This window comes from Phocoena sinus, chromosome 15, assembly GCF_008692025.1.
Source record: "Phocoena sinus isolate mPhoSin1 chromosome 15, mPhoSin1.pri, whole genome shotgun sequence".
NCBI classification, from domain to species: Eukaryota; Metazoa; Chordata; class Mammalia; order Artiodactyla; family Phocoenidae; genus Phocoena; species Phocoena sinus.
The window spans coordinates 85,231,622-85,247,522 of NC_045777.1; the positions used below are offsets into that span (position 1 = coordinate 85,231,622).

At 50.3% G+C, this 15,901-nt stretch overlaps 1 protein-coding gene across 1 annotated transcript in view; it reads right to left on the reverse strand.

Moving 5' to 3' along the window:
• SDK1 (sidekick cell adhesion molecule 1) overlaps nucleotides 1–15,901 on the reverse strand; it is a 530,463-nt gene that overhangs the window by 165,227 nt on the left and 349,335 nt on the right. Inside the window, exons 14-16 of the mRNA XM_032606677.1 lie at nucleotides 14,907–15,054; nucleotides 13,840–13,980; nucleotides 9,185–9,366 (exon numbers count right to left, since the gene is read on the reverse strand). Coding sequence (XP_032462568.1) covers nucleotides 9,185–9,366; nucleotides 13,840–13,980; nucleotides 14,907–15,054 — 471 coding nt within the window. The remainder of the gene's footprint in view (nucleotides 1–9,184; nucleotides 9,367–13,839; nucleotides 13,981–14,906; nucleotides 15,055–15,901) is intronic.

The following is a 15,901-nucleotide window of genomic DNA, read 5'->3' on the forward strand; positions in this document are numbered from 1 at the left end:
GGCCAAGTAAACACCCCGCTTCTCTCCCGTTTCCCACATGACATGATTGACAGAGCACTGCCCATGCTGGTCATCCCCGTCTGCAGAGGCCCCGATTTCTCACCATCCCTCGGGGTGGCATCCAACCCAAACAGGATTCTGTGGCATTATGATCTGCCTTGATTTGGAAGTGTGTCATCTACAAGATGACGGTCAACGCTCTCCCTGCATCTGTGCTCAACTCACCTCCCTGACTCTTTTTATGGTAACTGTTGGCAAGTCCCGTCTTCCCTCCCTCTGTCACATGGCTGGTTGTGTGTATGTAAATGCAGTGTCTGGCTTATCCCTTTTATGTTTCAGCCTGATTTCAGCCATCAATCTAACACAGCAGTTTATTTTTATTTCTGATTCAGGGACAGAATATCTGAATGGCCCGTCTCAGCTGTGACACCTGCATGTTTGATAGGCATGTCCTCTCCATCCCCTCCAAGTCACTGACAGAAGTGCTGACCAAGAAAAGCCCAGAAGACTGATGGGTTTTGCAACTGGAGTCACCCTCACAGTGGTGGTCCGTCAAGTGAATGACACTCTTCGGGGCAAAGCTGAGCCCTTGGAGTCCATCTAATTACTTTATCACCCAATCCGCATTCCCCCTCTTAGCCACGGGGTGCTGACTGTGAGTCAATAAATGAATGAATGAACGAGTGGAAATCAAGCCACCGAATGAATATACTATTTGGATCCATCGACTCGGTAACCCTCCCCCAAAAGGAAATGAGTTTGGTAGCATGTGGCCCCTTCTGAGTGACCAAAGGTGACTCCTAGTGACTCTTTTCCACCTTTTCTTCCAGGAACGCCTACTGCTATTTACAATGCACAGAATTTGAGACTCTGCCAGGCCAGCACCTTTCCTGAACCAGTCTCCGCAGCTGAAAAGAGAGACGCCAGTGGTTTTCATGTTTGCTCTTTCATTCAAGTACTCAAACAATATCATGCAGATTACGTAAAGCTTATTTGCAGGATCCCCGAGTAAATTCTAGTTGATCATTAAAATTCATCTTCTCTGTAATCTACGTAAACGGCAGAAACAGTTTAAAGTAACAGTTCACTGAAAGAAACCTACACCGACCATGGAGCTACCTGGTGTCTGGGAGAGTCACAACACACCAAATAAAATTAATAAACGGAGGCGGTGACGTGCCAGCAGGGAATTCGCAACGTCTCATGGGGCAGGTGGGCGTGGCCTCTGGAGTAGGAAAGTGATTGACTTCCGCTTCCTGCTTGTTTCCCGTATCAACCTATAGATGCTAACGGCCCGCTGATAATGCTGCAAAATTAGCTGAATTTAGCACAGAACGGAATTACAGTGCATTGCCCGACACAATTTCTATATGCTGACATGCTCAGCTGCATCTCCCCGAGATCCCTCATCTACCTTATCTGTCACAGGTAAACTGTGGAATCTCAGTGTCCCACACAATAGCAGTTCATCTCTCATCGCCCTACAGGGCAAGGTCAGTCTTCCTGGTTGTGAGCAGCCTGGTAGGCGAGCATTCAGGGCACCTCCCTTGCCTAGAAGAGCATCTCCTCACTTCTGCTCAAATTCCACTCACTGGGAACGGAGCCGCTGGCAGGACAGCTGCTCCCAACAACGTCCACACCACAGAAGGGAGCGTGGGTCCTCAGGTCTCCACCACAAACCACACACCCTGATTTTCCTCATCCTAAAAGCATATGATTGCTAGTATCAGGGACTGAAGTATCTACCCAGAATTCATAGGCATCTCCCTCTCCAGGTGACCCCACAGAATTAAATGCCTTTCAGAGAGGGGAGAAGCAGATCATTATGTGGAAGAATCACGGGCTACACTTTGCTGTGGGGACGAATATATTACAATTTGTGCGTCGGGCGTTATTGTTAATTCCAGATCGTTATAGGCTACGGCTGAGTTCTTGTGTTGTGACGGTTCTTGCGGTTTTGATACACGTAAATGTCCTAACTGCATTAAACATTCCTAACACATTATTAGGATAACAAATCTTGGACAAAGAAGCTCAAGGATCTTTTTTTAAGGGCCAGCGTAAGAAAATATCTTAACGCTTAAAAAGTTTTGTGCGTCCTTTTCTGAACTTACTTTTCCCAATTCTTCATGCGCCAGGCATTGAGGAGAAAGCATTTGGGACCAGCTTTTAGGCTGCGGAGGTACAGTGTGTGGGGCAAGGCAAGCAGGGACCCGGCTCTCCTTCTAAGACAAGCAGAAGACTCGGGGGAGAAGGCCACGCGGAGATTCAGGGATACGGATATAAATAAGACAAATCAGACGCAGCCCCTGCCCTTGAAGCGTTCACAGGCTTGTAGGGAAGCCCAGTCCGTAATGTGCTGGTCACAGTAATTTAAGATGGGTTTGATCGTTCCTTGTATCTTCCAGCAGCAGCTGAAGGGCAAGTCTTACCCTGGAAACCCCTTCTCTCCCATGAGGTCGTCTGTACAGATACAGGTGCTGGACTCAGCCTCCTCCATCCCCCAAATCTCAGCTCTGTGCCCAGGCCTGTCACCCCTGCCCAAAGCCCCACTCAGACCCCTGTTTGGTCTTTCAGTGTTGGTTTTAGCAGTATCTCCCTTGAGAAGCCTTCTTCAGCCCTGACCCTGATGTGTCCTACAGGCCAGCAGAAGCCTGTTCTGAAAGGGATTCAAGATCAGCTGAACCAAACAGCCTGTATTTTGCTTAAATTCAGTGTTTTTCAAAACTGCAGGTTAGAAATGCATTAGCAGCAGCCCAGGAAGTCAATTTAGTGATCCCAGCCTGCATCTGTTAAAGGAGAAGAGAGTGAAACAGAATGGAATACAATAGAAAATATTAAAGAACTTCACACACCGTCAGGGCAACTATTGTTCTATGAGCCTTTTGTTTCAGGGGTGTGTGTGTGTGTGTGTGTGTGTGTGTGTCCTGGGTGTCCCTGTAAAACAGACCTCTTATTGTGGACGGCAGTAAAAAATGTCCACGAGCTACTGCAAAGCCACTTGCCATGTGAACATAAGCACCAAAAATCTGGAAGTAATTTATGTCCGTGTTTGGTATATGCAGAATGAAAAGCAAAAGCATAAATTCTAGCATTTTCCAGCCTTTTCGAGCTATGTGACCTTTGGAAAGTTAGTTACCTCTCTGAGCTTCCATTTTTTCTCTGTAAAATAGGGACAGTGGTGCTTTTCTCGTGTGATGGCTGGGGGATGACTGACGAAATGATAATGCGTGTAAGTGGGGAGCATAGCACAGCGAAACTGGCATAGAATGGCTTCCCCTAAAATGGTCGTTTCCTATCCTTTCCTTTCCTGAAAGTTCTAAACGACCAAATGAAGCCCATACCTAATGGAATATCCCATATCACTTTGTTCAGTAGTGTTTTAGGTGATGCTGAGAGATTCTGAACATTATCCTGTTTTGTAGGCGCAGCTTGAGGTCTAGAGAGTCTTAAGGATTGCACAAATCTTTTGTGCAATGTCATTTATGCCACATTGAGAATTTCCCAAGAGGAGATAAGAATGGAGCTTGCAAACGGAGTGTTCATTTATAATCCTTACTTTAGAAAACCTTGCAAAGCCCAAGTGAACATTTAAGGGCTTTTACTAATGTTTTAGAAATGTGGATAACCAAATGTTTTTTTCCATTTCTCTTTAAATATGAAATATTTCTCTTTCATTAGAAGGTAATGGTCTGAAACCAGAATAAATCATTACAGCACAAAAATACCTGTTACAAGAAGAAAAATGATAAAGAAATAAAACCAGAAAAAATTAAAACCTTGGCATGCTCAAAAATGATGATTTATAGTATAATCTGTCTTTGGACCCTTTCTAGAAAAACCAACATCTGCATTTTTATGGATACATTTAAGGAATGGATAGGAGTTTGCTAACCTCACTGGCTTATTTTAGGATGGAACCATCACCTATTACATCCATATCCTAACAGTATGTAGGATTCCACACTGAGGCTCACCTCAGACCTCTGCGGTCACCTTACTTCTTCATGTGTCTTTCACCATTAGTCGAACAATTTTTAACAGAAACTGACTGGAACCAAACACTGCATCAGCATCAAATCTGAACCACTGATTGCTTCAGATGACCACAGTGCTTCATCCTCCCATACTAGATGATTAGAAAGTTGCTGAAGCAGACGTTGGCAATAAGAAAAATGCTTGTAATTATACTGTGCGTTTAGTCATGCAGAATTTAGACTCTACGGCTTTTTCTACTTGAAACTAAAAGCATATTGCTTTCTGGAAGGGGTTTGAAGGAAATTCTCGAGTAAACTTAAGCTGTTTTTCATTCATTTTGGGTAATCACAATGGAAATTTGACGAGTGCGTTCCCGTATTGTGGAACATTAGGCCACGGCCACTGTGACGAACGCACCACGCCCCATCTTCCCCCGACCCTGCCCGGAAAGTTTGCGTGGCTGGAGCTGTTATTAGAGTTTTGCTGCTCCGTGTGTAAATTAATCTCTCGCATTTTAAAATACTTCTCTAGAGCAGAGAAGGTCATGACCCTGCTAATAAAATCTATCAAATGGGATTGGCAGGCAAGATCATGGTGGGTGGGGGATGAGGGGGGGATGTGAAAAGTCGGGAGGTGAGAAAGTTTGTGTTAAATAATCCCTGTGTGTCCAAACCTTAAAGGACGAAAGCAGACAAAGCAGACGTTTTTATTGTATCTTAACAATGAATGGGACTGAAGAGAAAGCCGGGGTGTGTGACAGGTGGAACAGTGGGTTCAAATCACTTCAGGGATCAATATCACTCTCGGCTGAACTCGAGGGAGGAATAACTCACGTAGCTTCCTTTAGGAGCTTCCTGGAAAAAGATGCCTCTGAGGCCAAGCCCACGTGCTCCAGGAGCACAAGGCCACTGCGTCTCCTGGGCAGCAGCCTTCCCGTCCCCGCATTCCTGCCGCTGTGTGCCTGCACCCGGGCCGACCCTGCAATATTTATAAGTTCTCTTTGCGAGTGACGGTCTAACACGCCACACGCCCCCCTAATGGCAGGGGTAGCCCCACCAGCTCTCCTGGCGTTCCCATACCTTCTCGAGAGGAGGCTTATTGAAGTCAAGATAAATGACATCTCATTTCGCCTGATGGATCAAGCCTGCCACACGGTACAGGGAGAGCGACAATGAGTCTGGCTGGACTGCAGCTTCACTCTTCCCAAGGCCAGTACTTCCTGCTCCTCCGTGATTGACTCCTGATGGACTCCAGAATTATGTTTATATACATTCCAATAATTTCCCAAATTAGTCTGACAATTAATCTTATGAGTTATTTTTTTCTCCTTAATATACAAGCATTTTCATTATTCCCTTTTCAGCTCCAAGGGCCAAGTCAGCCCCCAGGCTTTCTCGGCAATGGCCGCTAACTGGGACGCGCAAGGTGCTGGGAAGGGTCCCCGGTGGCAAATCCGCGCGTCCGGCTGTTGGCCGAGCAGACCCGCCGAGCTGAGGGCTGAGGCTGAGGGGTCCGGAGGGGCTGTGGGTTCGCAGTTTCTGCTAATTCCAACGTGCGCGATTATGAAGGATCATGAGACGCTCTTCATGCAGCAGCCATGAGACAGGTTGTCCCACAACTTTATATCTAGAAAGTGTAACTACATCCTCTGGGTTTGACTCCCCAGCAGGAGTCACCATACAAAGTGGGGCAGAAACTGCTAGCTGCCCTCCACTTTCCCCGCCCCTTTCCTTCCTTCATAATGGACAGAAATGTACCCAGCTGAAAGACCCTTCCCAGGCTCTTGGGCACAGAGACAGTCCATGAATTGTAAGCATACGTCTGCGGCAGAGGGGACTTCTAGGAAAGCTCTTCAGAGGTGGGCACGCTTGATCACGAGGCCACAAGGCACACCCCATGCCTTCCTCCTACTAGGATGTGGATGTGACAGCTGGCATCGCAGCAGTCAGCTTGTAACCATGAGGCAGACGCTAATGATGGCAAAGCAAAAGGAAGGGACCTGACTCTCTGCTGACCATAAAGGTGCCACTGTGACCCTGTAGCGCCCACTGCCCACTCTTTTGGTATGAGAGAGATAAAAACACACCTCCACCTCAGTTAAGCTACTGTTCTCTTGGGTCTGAGTCTAGCGGCTGGACTCCATTCCTAACCAAATCAGACGGCTACACTGACTTCCCTGGTGCAGTCCCAGTAAAGCCCCTTCTCAGGGATGCCTTCCCACCAATGGCATACTCCTCGGGGCATCTCGGCTGGAGAGCCTTTACGGCACGTTAGTAATGCCTATCTTGTGGGCAAATGGGGAGTCACTGCCTGTGAATGAGGCCGGATTCTGTTCTAGTTCTTGATCTTGTCTCACAAATGTCAGTCTTTGCTCCCGGGCGAGGCTGCAAGCCCGCAGGTTTGACAACGAGACAGGTATCCCCTCCACTCTCGTTGCCCTGGCCCATCGCCCAACCTTGAGCACACAGTAGGTGCTCACATCAATCCCTGAATGTGTGTTCTCGATTTTACTATTAGCAGAGAGAATAACCCCAAATTTCTTCCTGTACAACTACCAGTACAGAAACATTCAAACACCGCAGTACATACTGGTCATTGTCATGGTGGAAGGAGGAATACAGACAACAACATGGGTGTTTGTATCATAGCTCAGCGTTTTCAAAGGCTTTTCACGTGCATTGCCTTGTTTTCGCTTCACAACTGCCCTTAAAGCAGTCAGGGCAGGTAGACACGTCACAACTTTACAAATGAAAACAGCAGAGGCTCAAAAAAGTTATTGTGTTTCTTGAAGGCAGATAAGGAGTAAATAGTAAGAATCAGGCCTTACAGACTCCAGGAAAGGGCCGTTTCTGGGGCCACGTGTACAGAAAGGGGTGTGTACGCGAGCTTGCGTGCGTGCGTGTGCATGTGTGTGCGAGCTTGCGTGCGTGTGCAGACATCTCACAAGCGCCCCAGCCTCATCTCCATCTCCCTAAGTTACTCAACGCCCCTCGATGGTGCCGTTTTCTTCCCAACGTACCACCTTCTAGTCAGAGGGCTCCTCACCCGGCTTACCAAGTCACTTGCTCCAGAGCCAGGCCAGGCCGCACGTCCCCCCGCACTTGCCCCCATTCTTCCCGACCTTGTGTCTAAAGCTCTCCCGTGACTGTCCTGTCCTGGGCGGCAGCGCGGATTCAAGGACAGAGTTAACGTGCTTTGCTCCCTCTTGTTGAGCTGTGGGCGCCCGGAAGGCTCACAAGGAGCATGGACGATGAGCCCCGCGCGAGCGCGCCCGTGTCCCGCGTGAGCCCCGCGCGAGCGTGGGTCCCACTGACAGCAGAGGCTGTTGACGGCGCCCAGAAAACAGAGCTCCCGACTCAGAAGACCCAGCGTTAGCGCTGCTCCGCCGTGTGTTAGCCGAGCGACCTCAGACCAGCTCAATTCGAGCAGAACGTGTCCTGTCCTATGCCATAAACTGCAAGCAAGCTGAGGGAGGGGCTGGCCCCGGTCCTACCGGACAGGTCGCTTGGGGGAGGGCTCGCGGGGCCCCCTGCAGTCTGGGTGGGGTTCCGGGGGCACTGCAGAGGGAAGGCGTGTGGAGCTGCCCTGAAAACCAGGAAGCAGCACGCGAACACGCCCCTCGCCCCCCTCACGGCCAGCGCCAGAGATGGGGGAATTCATCACCTCACAGCCACGCTATCGCTCTTTCGTCTCTGGAGCTGCCGCCTCCTCCTCAGCTCCCCTCCGCCTCGCCCGCACCCACCGACAGGCCCCTCTTCTAATACGGCGCTTTGATCACGTCACTCACAGCCCTCAACCTTCCACGGGTCCCCAGGGCAGACTCTACAGCCTCGCAGCCCTTCCCCATCCAGCGGAGCCTGCGGCAGCACAGAACGCAAACGCACCGGTACCCCGAGGAAGCAGAGTCGCAGTGAACAGCCACGGGGATTACTAACAGCAATATCGTCATTTTAAGTGTTTCCAAATTTATTGTTATTTTATGGAACAGGCTAATTAAAGCAAGCATGGACTGTGCAGGGTTTCGGCTACTTTCATTTTTCAGTGAGTGAGCAAGGATCAGCAGCACATAAACAGCCCCTTCCCGGTCGTCCTGCATGTTAAACATTTCTCCTATTCACCGTGAACGCAGAGGTGACGGCGCTTAACTCATAAAGGGGGATTTATGGACTTAGGATGACAACAGACAGCCGATCAATACGGGACGGTAATGACAGCATGTCGTATCAAGGAACGTGAGGTCCCAGGCATGATTTGGGGAGAGAAGTGGGCAGTTAGAAACCTTACCGTTTGAAAAAGGTCAAGGCCTGGTAGCAATAAAACCGTCTAAGCAAATAAAATCACACCTGTGAGTCAGGAGAGGGTAAAACTGCTGAACGTAAAAAGGGTTTCAGATTTTGTGGGAAAACTGCTTCCCTGGGCAAGGCTCTGGGCTGCTCTGGGGCACACCTGGTTGTGTTGAGAGAGGGTCTATTTATTACCGCTAAGAGCTTTGAAAGTGAAATGCAGACATGCAGGAGACTTCTGAGTGCCCAGCCCTTCCTGGCGCTAAGACCCGGATCCTCCAGAAAACCAGTGGAAATAACTGAAAATAATGGGGTTTGGTCTTAGCACAGAAATGTAAGACCCACTGGCTTTATGACATTCTGCCTGGTCATTTTGGAGGGGTGGATGTGGGGAAGAGTTTTTATTGATTTAGTAAATTGTTTGCTTGTATAACTGGAAAAGTAAACCAAAGCGGGGGTGGGGGGGGGGGGGTGGAGAGCACCAAGTTGCAAATTCCATTACTAATAATTGTATTACACCATTAAAAGCAAAATACTAAATGCTCATCCTCTTTGAAAAACATTCACAGTTTCACACAGGACTCCACGGCCAGCTTCACTGCAAAATATACTGTTATTCCATTCAGGAAAAGCCAATTCCACAGACCTTTTACAGAATAAGTGGACTAGTTAAAGGATGTGTGTAGATACATCCTGTCCTTAGTAACCAGAAAAAAGCAGTTAGAATCGTATCTGTTTCCCTTCTGTGGTTTTGCTATAGTTTTGGAATAGACAGAGAGATGAAATCAAATACGTGGTCACTCTCCTTCCAACCACTCCCTAGAGGACCGGACGCTATCTTTATTGCGAACATGCCCCGGTCGAACTTTGCAAATCCTGCTCCCCAGCGACGATTCTGCAGCCTTGGGGGAAAGCAAGCTTACCTCCTTGTAAGGTGTACTCGGTCACCGCCCTGCTGAAGACGCCCAGGCCAGCCCCATTGTAGGCGGCCACCTGTATCTCATACTGCGTCCAGATGATGAGCTCCGTCACCAGGCAGTAGCTGACCTCGGGGCTGGTGATGTTCCTTTGCTGGTACTCTCCGGGCAGGCCAGCCAGGCGGTACCTGCGGCGGACCCAGGGGAGATGACTTGAGCAAGGAACTGGCTTTACCTGAAGTCACTCCACACGGTCAGAGGAAAGCGGAAGTAAAAACAAGAGTAAAGCCAGAGGTCAGCGTCAGACGACACTGCTTCTACTTCAACCGCTAAAAAAGGTATAACCTAATCTCACAGTGATTATAAGCCCTGGGCCCACAGAACTGACATTCCAACTATGTTAGGGTTCAGGGAAGATGGTCGCTTTTTAAGTGCCAGCTGTCCAGGGAGTACAGCGACTTAAGGCCCAAAATTCCAGACATGATTTCTAGCGGGTGTGGCTGTAAATCCGTCTGAGCGAGCCCTTCCTCCTGTGACTGGGATGAGGGAGGGAAGGAAACGAGCAGCGCGCGGTCTCTCGGTGTCCCTGGGCTGAGCTCCCCGCTGGGTTTGCTCACCAAGTCCCGGAGTCAGAATGAGTGCTTTCCAAAGGCATTCACCCTCCTAAAATACTAGGCTGGCGCTAAGTATGACAAGTGGCTTCTTAGGGGACCTGTAAGGAGTGGCGTGTATGCTCTTTAGTGGACCAATGGCAGAGATTTAAAGTTGTATTTATTTAAAACAGCGACACATACACGGCTCTGGACACAGAAAACGTATTAGCTAGGACATTGCCATTTGTACAGTGAAAGGGCTGCTGTAGTGTTGTTTTGAGTAGCGAGTGTTTTCCACGACTGCATGTGCAGAAGTGAATCAGTTGCCCTGGGTAAACCGAGGGGCGTGTGCAGTGGGCGTAACTTCCTCAGTCGTCGGGCAGCTTCCAAAAGCACGAATTTCTATCCAAGAGCTGGTTCTTGCCTCAGGAAGACGTGGCTCTGGTGCTCGGTGGGGGAGGGAAGAGAGCACGAGCCCAGAGTGGCAGCGGGAGACTGTCCCCTCTCCTCAGCGGGCCGGGGTCTCCAGGCCCCTCCCGGACACTGAGCAAGCCTGCGGAGTCCCGCTCAGTCATCTGCGCTGTCCCCAGGGGCGGAGGGTCTGGACGCAGGCGGACCAGCAGAAGGAGCCCCGGAGGTCAGGCCTGGAATGGAAAACAGCCCTCCAAAGGGAACAATGGCTGAAAAGGCAGTCCATGAAAATCAGGATTTTCTGAGACTAGTCTTTTGTCCCTTCCTGCTACAGGCCACTTGTACGCGGTGAGGACTGTGGAGAGGAGGCAGGAATGCCGGAGAGCAGGCCAGCTGTGAAAAGCACAAAGGCCCAAGGCCTCCCCGACTCCCGCCTGGAAGGAGCAGCGGGATACGGGCCCTGCAGGGCCCTGGTGACGGCCAGCGGCGCTCTGCGACGGGCCAAGATGGAAGTCAGGGGATCAAACCCCATTTGCGCTTCGTAGCCCATCAACTTCCGAGCCTACTCAGCTGACCCTCCTCTTCTGAACGACCTGCCCCAAGTGTAGGTGCCATTCACAGCACGTGAGGTTCGTCCGTACAACGGGACGGTCCGTCTTCCAGGCAGGGGACAACGGGAGGAAGGCTTGGTGTGGAATAACCCGCGTACCAGACACTTCCCAGCTACGAAACGTAAACTTTTAAGATAAATGGCACTGAGACAATTAGACAGCCATTTTGAAACAGGCCAATATTGGCTTCACACCCACACCAGACCCCAGAGTAAGGTGGCACGTGACTGGTGCCCAGGATCGTGGGTAACCAACGTGGCACAAGCCGGGCACGGCTACTGAAGAGCTCACTCCACTATCTGATACACATCCCAGGGAAAAGCAAAGCAATCAGCTCAGAAGACTTAGGCTGGGAAGAAGGCTTCGGAGCTGGGCGACCTCAAGCAAATTCTTAACGTCCCTGAGCCTTGCTTCCCTCCTCCCTAAACGGACATCATAATGATGGCACCTCACAGGCGTGTTGTAAGAATAATATGAAACAGTGGGGGCACAGGAGGGTGACAGTGGACAGCACCCCCTCCGCATTTCTCCTTTGGAAACACTGCTCTTGTAGGAAGCACCCTAAGGGAGAACACTGAGCTGTGAGAAACCGAGTGCTGCACACCTTCTCCCAGGCCCCTCTGTGTGAGGGTGTGTGTGACGCACTGCAGAATCCGCGTCTTGGAGGCGGCAGCTCTCCCTTCGAGGCAGGCAGCTTGGTCCACTCTGACCAGCGGCTCAGGGTGCTTTTGTAACATTCATGGGATGTCTGGGAAGGTCATAATTAATAACAGAAGTGCAGGGCATCGTCCTCTGACTGGCTGGATACGTTGCCCAGGAGACCGTCTCAGAGAGAACGAGATGGTTTTTCACACAGAAATAAACAGGAGAATGTTTTTAAAGGACGTAACCCCTATGCTCCTCTCAAAGCAACACCCTGCCCATTATTATAAATATTTTATTACTGTGAACACACTCTAACTAATTCTTATGGCCAGAGCGACAACAGTTATTTGTTTCCATTTTGTTCTTCCGTGGGTTGTGCTGTTTATCTGACACGGAGACTTGTGCCCCAGAGGGTACACACTTGCAAACAGAGCTGATCTGCAGATGGGAGGATTATTCGGAAACGTTTCCAAGCAAATTCATTTTGGCACGGGTCTTCGATTTCTGAAAACTTGGATATTCACAGGCCTTGGGTAGTGTACCCTCATCTTAGGGCTTTCTTGATTCAAGCCCCTGCAAACACAGATGCCCTCTTTTCCAGTGCTCGACTTGACTGATACCATCACAGAAAATCCTTTTAACGGTCGTAATCCCGCAAAATAGAAAAATGTGCAGTCCCCGATGGGGCCTCGTAACATCAGAGAGATTTCATTATTAAATTCCATGCCCCGGGTTCTGGTTCTGTGGGCTGACTTTTAAAGTCCTTACTTGGCAGCCGGAGCGCAAGGAAACTTTTCCCTCCACGTGCTCAAAAAAAGACAGGGGCGGCACGGATGACAAGCACGGGAAGGAAGGGCTGGGCTGGGAGGGGAGGCCAATTATCTTCATTAGTTGATAAGCACAGAACAAGGGCGACGGCTGGGGTGAGCAGTGAGGGGCAGGAACGTGACAGAAAACCCCAGCCTCAAGCAGGGGGAGGCACCAGGCTGCTTTCCCCAGGGAAACGGGATTGTCTGGAAGCGTCCACAGGACCAGAGTCCACAGGCGCCCCCTGCCCGCAGGGGACAGATCCGCGGTGTCCCCTTTGAAACGGGGAAGGACGGCCGGGGGCGCGGAGACCGAGGGGGCCCTGAGTGTTATCAGTCCTCCAGCCCTCGTGCACCCCCGGGGAGGGCCGCACTTGAACCTCTTCAGGTAGATAAATGATCTGGCTTGTGTTCAGAGGATACTTCGTACGCTCGAGGAAAAACTCCAGAATAGCGGTGAAATGGTTGTGACAGGTAAATATTACAGGCATAAAGATAAACACGTATGAAACCATGAGTGGGTGATTATGTAAATACATAGGGAATGAGCTATCTCCCATACGCAAAGATACGGAGTTAAAGAAGCAACTCTTTCATAATCTCTTACATTGATCTAAGAGACTATATTTCTCCACTTAAGACCTTTGTTAACCCGGTATTTTCTGATCACACTTTTAGAAAGGGCACGGGCTGGGCATCTGGAGGACGGTAATGACAGCCACCCATGGTCCCTGCCCCATAAGGCTGGTAACAGATACGGCCACAGCTGCACGGTCCATTAGAAGAGGTTTAATAGTTACCCTTTTAATACTGCTTTACTGTTTTCTTTTTGCTTGTGTCAACAAACCACTCAAATGATCACTTTTGCTGCAACCTTAAAATCAGCAGTGGTTCTGGCAAAGCAGGTTCCTTCTGTCAACCCAGTCGGTGCTGGTACAGTTCACTCAATGCGCTCAGAAGCCTAGCGCCCCTCCCCACGGGGGCCGAGACAGCAAACCGGCCACTCTTGGGCCACATCTGTTCTGTAGCTGTGAGGGTCTGGCCCGCCCTGTGTTTCAAAATACATTGATTTCATTCCCAATTCTTAAAAACGGTGAGAATGCGTGTGAAAAGCTGGACTTAAAAAGTTCTTTGTAACGGTGGAAAACCTGGCAACTCTGAACAACGCACTAGCGTGGCAAAAACTGGCTTATAATTAAATCAACCGCATCATTCCTAATTAAAAATTATTCTACTTAATAATGCACGCCCCTGGTAAAAACTTAAGAGTGAAAGGATTTACAATGAATAAGCACACCTTGCTCCCAACCCGTAACATTTCCCCTCCTTTCTTCTGCCAAAACGCGACCCCTGAGAGCGGTTTCTTGCATGTGTGCATCACGGCTGACTGCAGAGACTGTCCGGTGAGGCTGCCCACAGGCGCCTGTTCTCATTGGTCTGCCGCCGTCTCCACCAGTCCCTAGAGTCTCGCTGCTGGCCCGAGTCTCTCGATTACTGGCGGGCTCCTACAGACATTTGAGTCTGCGACCTGAGCAAAACAGACAACTGACTCTCTCTGAGGACAGTCTAAAAATGGCCGACCGCGGGCTACTTGCCTGAGGATGTACCCACGCAGCACCCCATTGTGCTCTGTTTCCGGGGGCGGCTGCCACTGGACCATGATGGACTGATTGGTGCGCCCACTGGCCACTATATTCTTCGGGGGAGCGCTGGGTGGCTCTTCAGGGAGCATCAACCTAAGAAAAAGAAGTCCGGGAGGGGCAGAGAGGTCAGCCCCGGAAGCGAGGGGTCCTCGCTCGCATTCTCTACCTTGCTAAACCTCGAGCCTAACTATTTACTCAAATCGAGCAACGAATACAGCAAAACGCACAGCTGATCAAACTGAAAGGACGTGCATGAAACAGTTACAAAAAACCAACATAATAGAAGATCAGTTCAGCAAGCAACAAGAAAGGCGTGGGAGGTGACCTTATGCTGTTTGCACGGCCCGTGGTACCGCCGCTCCTCAAAGGATCACAGGTGTGAGTGAGGCAGCTCACGGGCCGTAGTCCGAGGCTCCTTCCCGACTGTTTCCTTCGGCTCTTTCAATGTTTCTCATATCAAACTCCCACATTTTGGAAGAAGTCATTTAGATCTCTCAACTCTTCTATAGCACAAGCCCACTGAGAGCTCAGGTGCGCTGGGGAGGGCACACTGAAACAGGATGAAGCCCTTTCCCCACGTCACATCTGAACAGGCTTGAAAGCAGCCGCCTGGCCCGGGGAGGTGGGGCTGGTGCGGGGGACAGCATCAGGACCACCAGGGAAACGCCAGAGCTCACTTGGCTTCCTGCCGACACCTGCTCAGTGTTTACCTGTCAAGACGGTGGCCCCAGCTCCCACCTCGCTGGCAGTCAGGTACACGAAGGGCACGGAAACACCGCAAGCTCTTAATCTCACGTAAACCGAGGGCTGTGCGGTTGGGAATGATTTGTGCTGGCACAGCCAGAGCACCGCAGAAGCCTAAGAAACTCCCCTCGGCAGTTAAGGACCCCCTGGCTAGCCCGGCGAGCCACCGTGCTTCCTCTCTGCTTCCCCCAATATGACTAAGGGGTGGTGGCTGATGGCCTAACTCGATGCTTCCTAGGCTCCCTGTGCCTCTCCAAGGGGTGCGTGTCACACACCTGCTCGTCTCTGCGCTGTACTGGCCCTTGCCCACTTGGTTCACGGCGCACACCCTGAATTGATAGGTACGAGCCGGGGTCAGGCCACGCACGGTGACGCCTGTCATCTCGGGGCCGACGTGTGACAGATGCACTTTCCATGGAGAGTCTGAAAGAAGGAGCAAAACAAGGTCAAGCCTCTACAAGCACATGTCTGAATGATAATAAGTGAATGCAAAGTGCGTTCCCCCAGATTAGCTCATTTGCTTACCAAGGCAGGTGGAGTGGTTGGCTCCACTGAACAGGTGGGCAAACCGAGGCTCATGGTCCCGTGGTGAGTAACCAGCGAGCCCGGCTTTGAACTCGGGTCTCCCACGCCGAGTCCAGTGTGCCTCCTGTTAACCCCATGCTGTTGTCAACAAGTAAAGGGATTTTTTGGTTCAACCTGCATACGGCAGTTTAAACGGAACCCAATATTCCTCATTCCTGTGTTCAGTATGTAACGGGAAGAAGTTCTCTGTCAGCTCACATGGCAGATTGCAGATTTGTCTCCCAGAAAAGGACGCTGCACATGTCACCAAATGATAAATAAAACCTACAGTCATTAACATTTTAATAAAAGAGGAAATGAGCGTGATAAAGACAGATGGGCTGTGCATTCTGCAACCCATCTGCGTGGCAACTCATTACACTGCCACACCCCTGAGCGGCTCTGGCTGGAGAGACGTGGAATGAAATTCACAGCGGGTTTAGAATATCTTTGCTCCCAGCTTTCCGGCAGGCGTGGAAGAGTGACTCTGTCAGCCAAGTGGGCTCTTGCCTGCAAGGCTTCAGAAGGTTCTGTCGGCTCCTACACTTCAGTGGGACTTTCTCTATAGAGTTTAAACAGGCTTTTTGGCCCAATCGTTTCGTGCGGTGATGCCCTGGGATGAACAAGTGCCCTGTGTCAGTTCCGCTCAGAATTGCTATGACCCTGAACTACATTCTCAAGTTACCAGTGAAGTGAAATGTGGGTG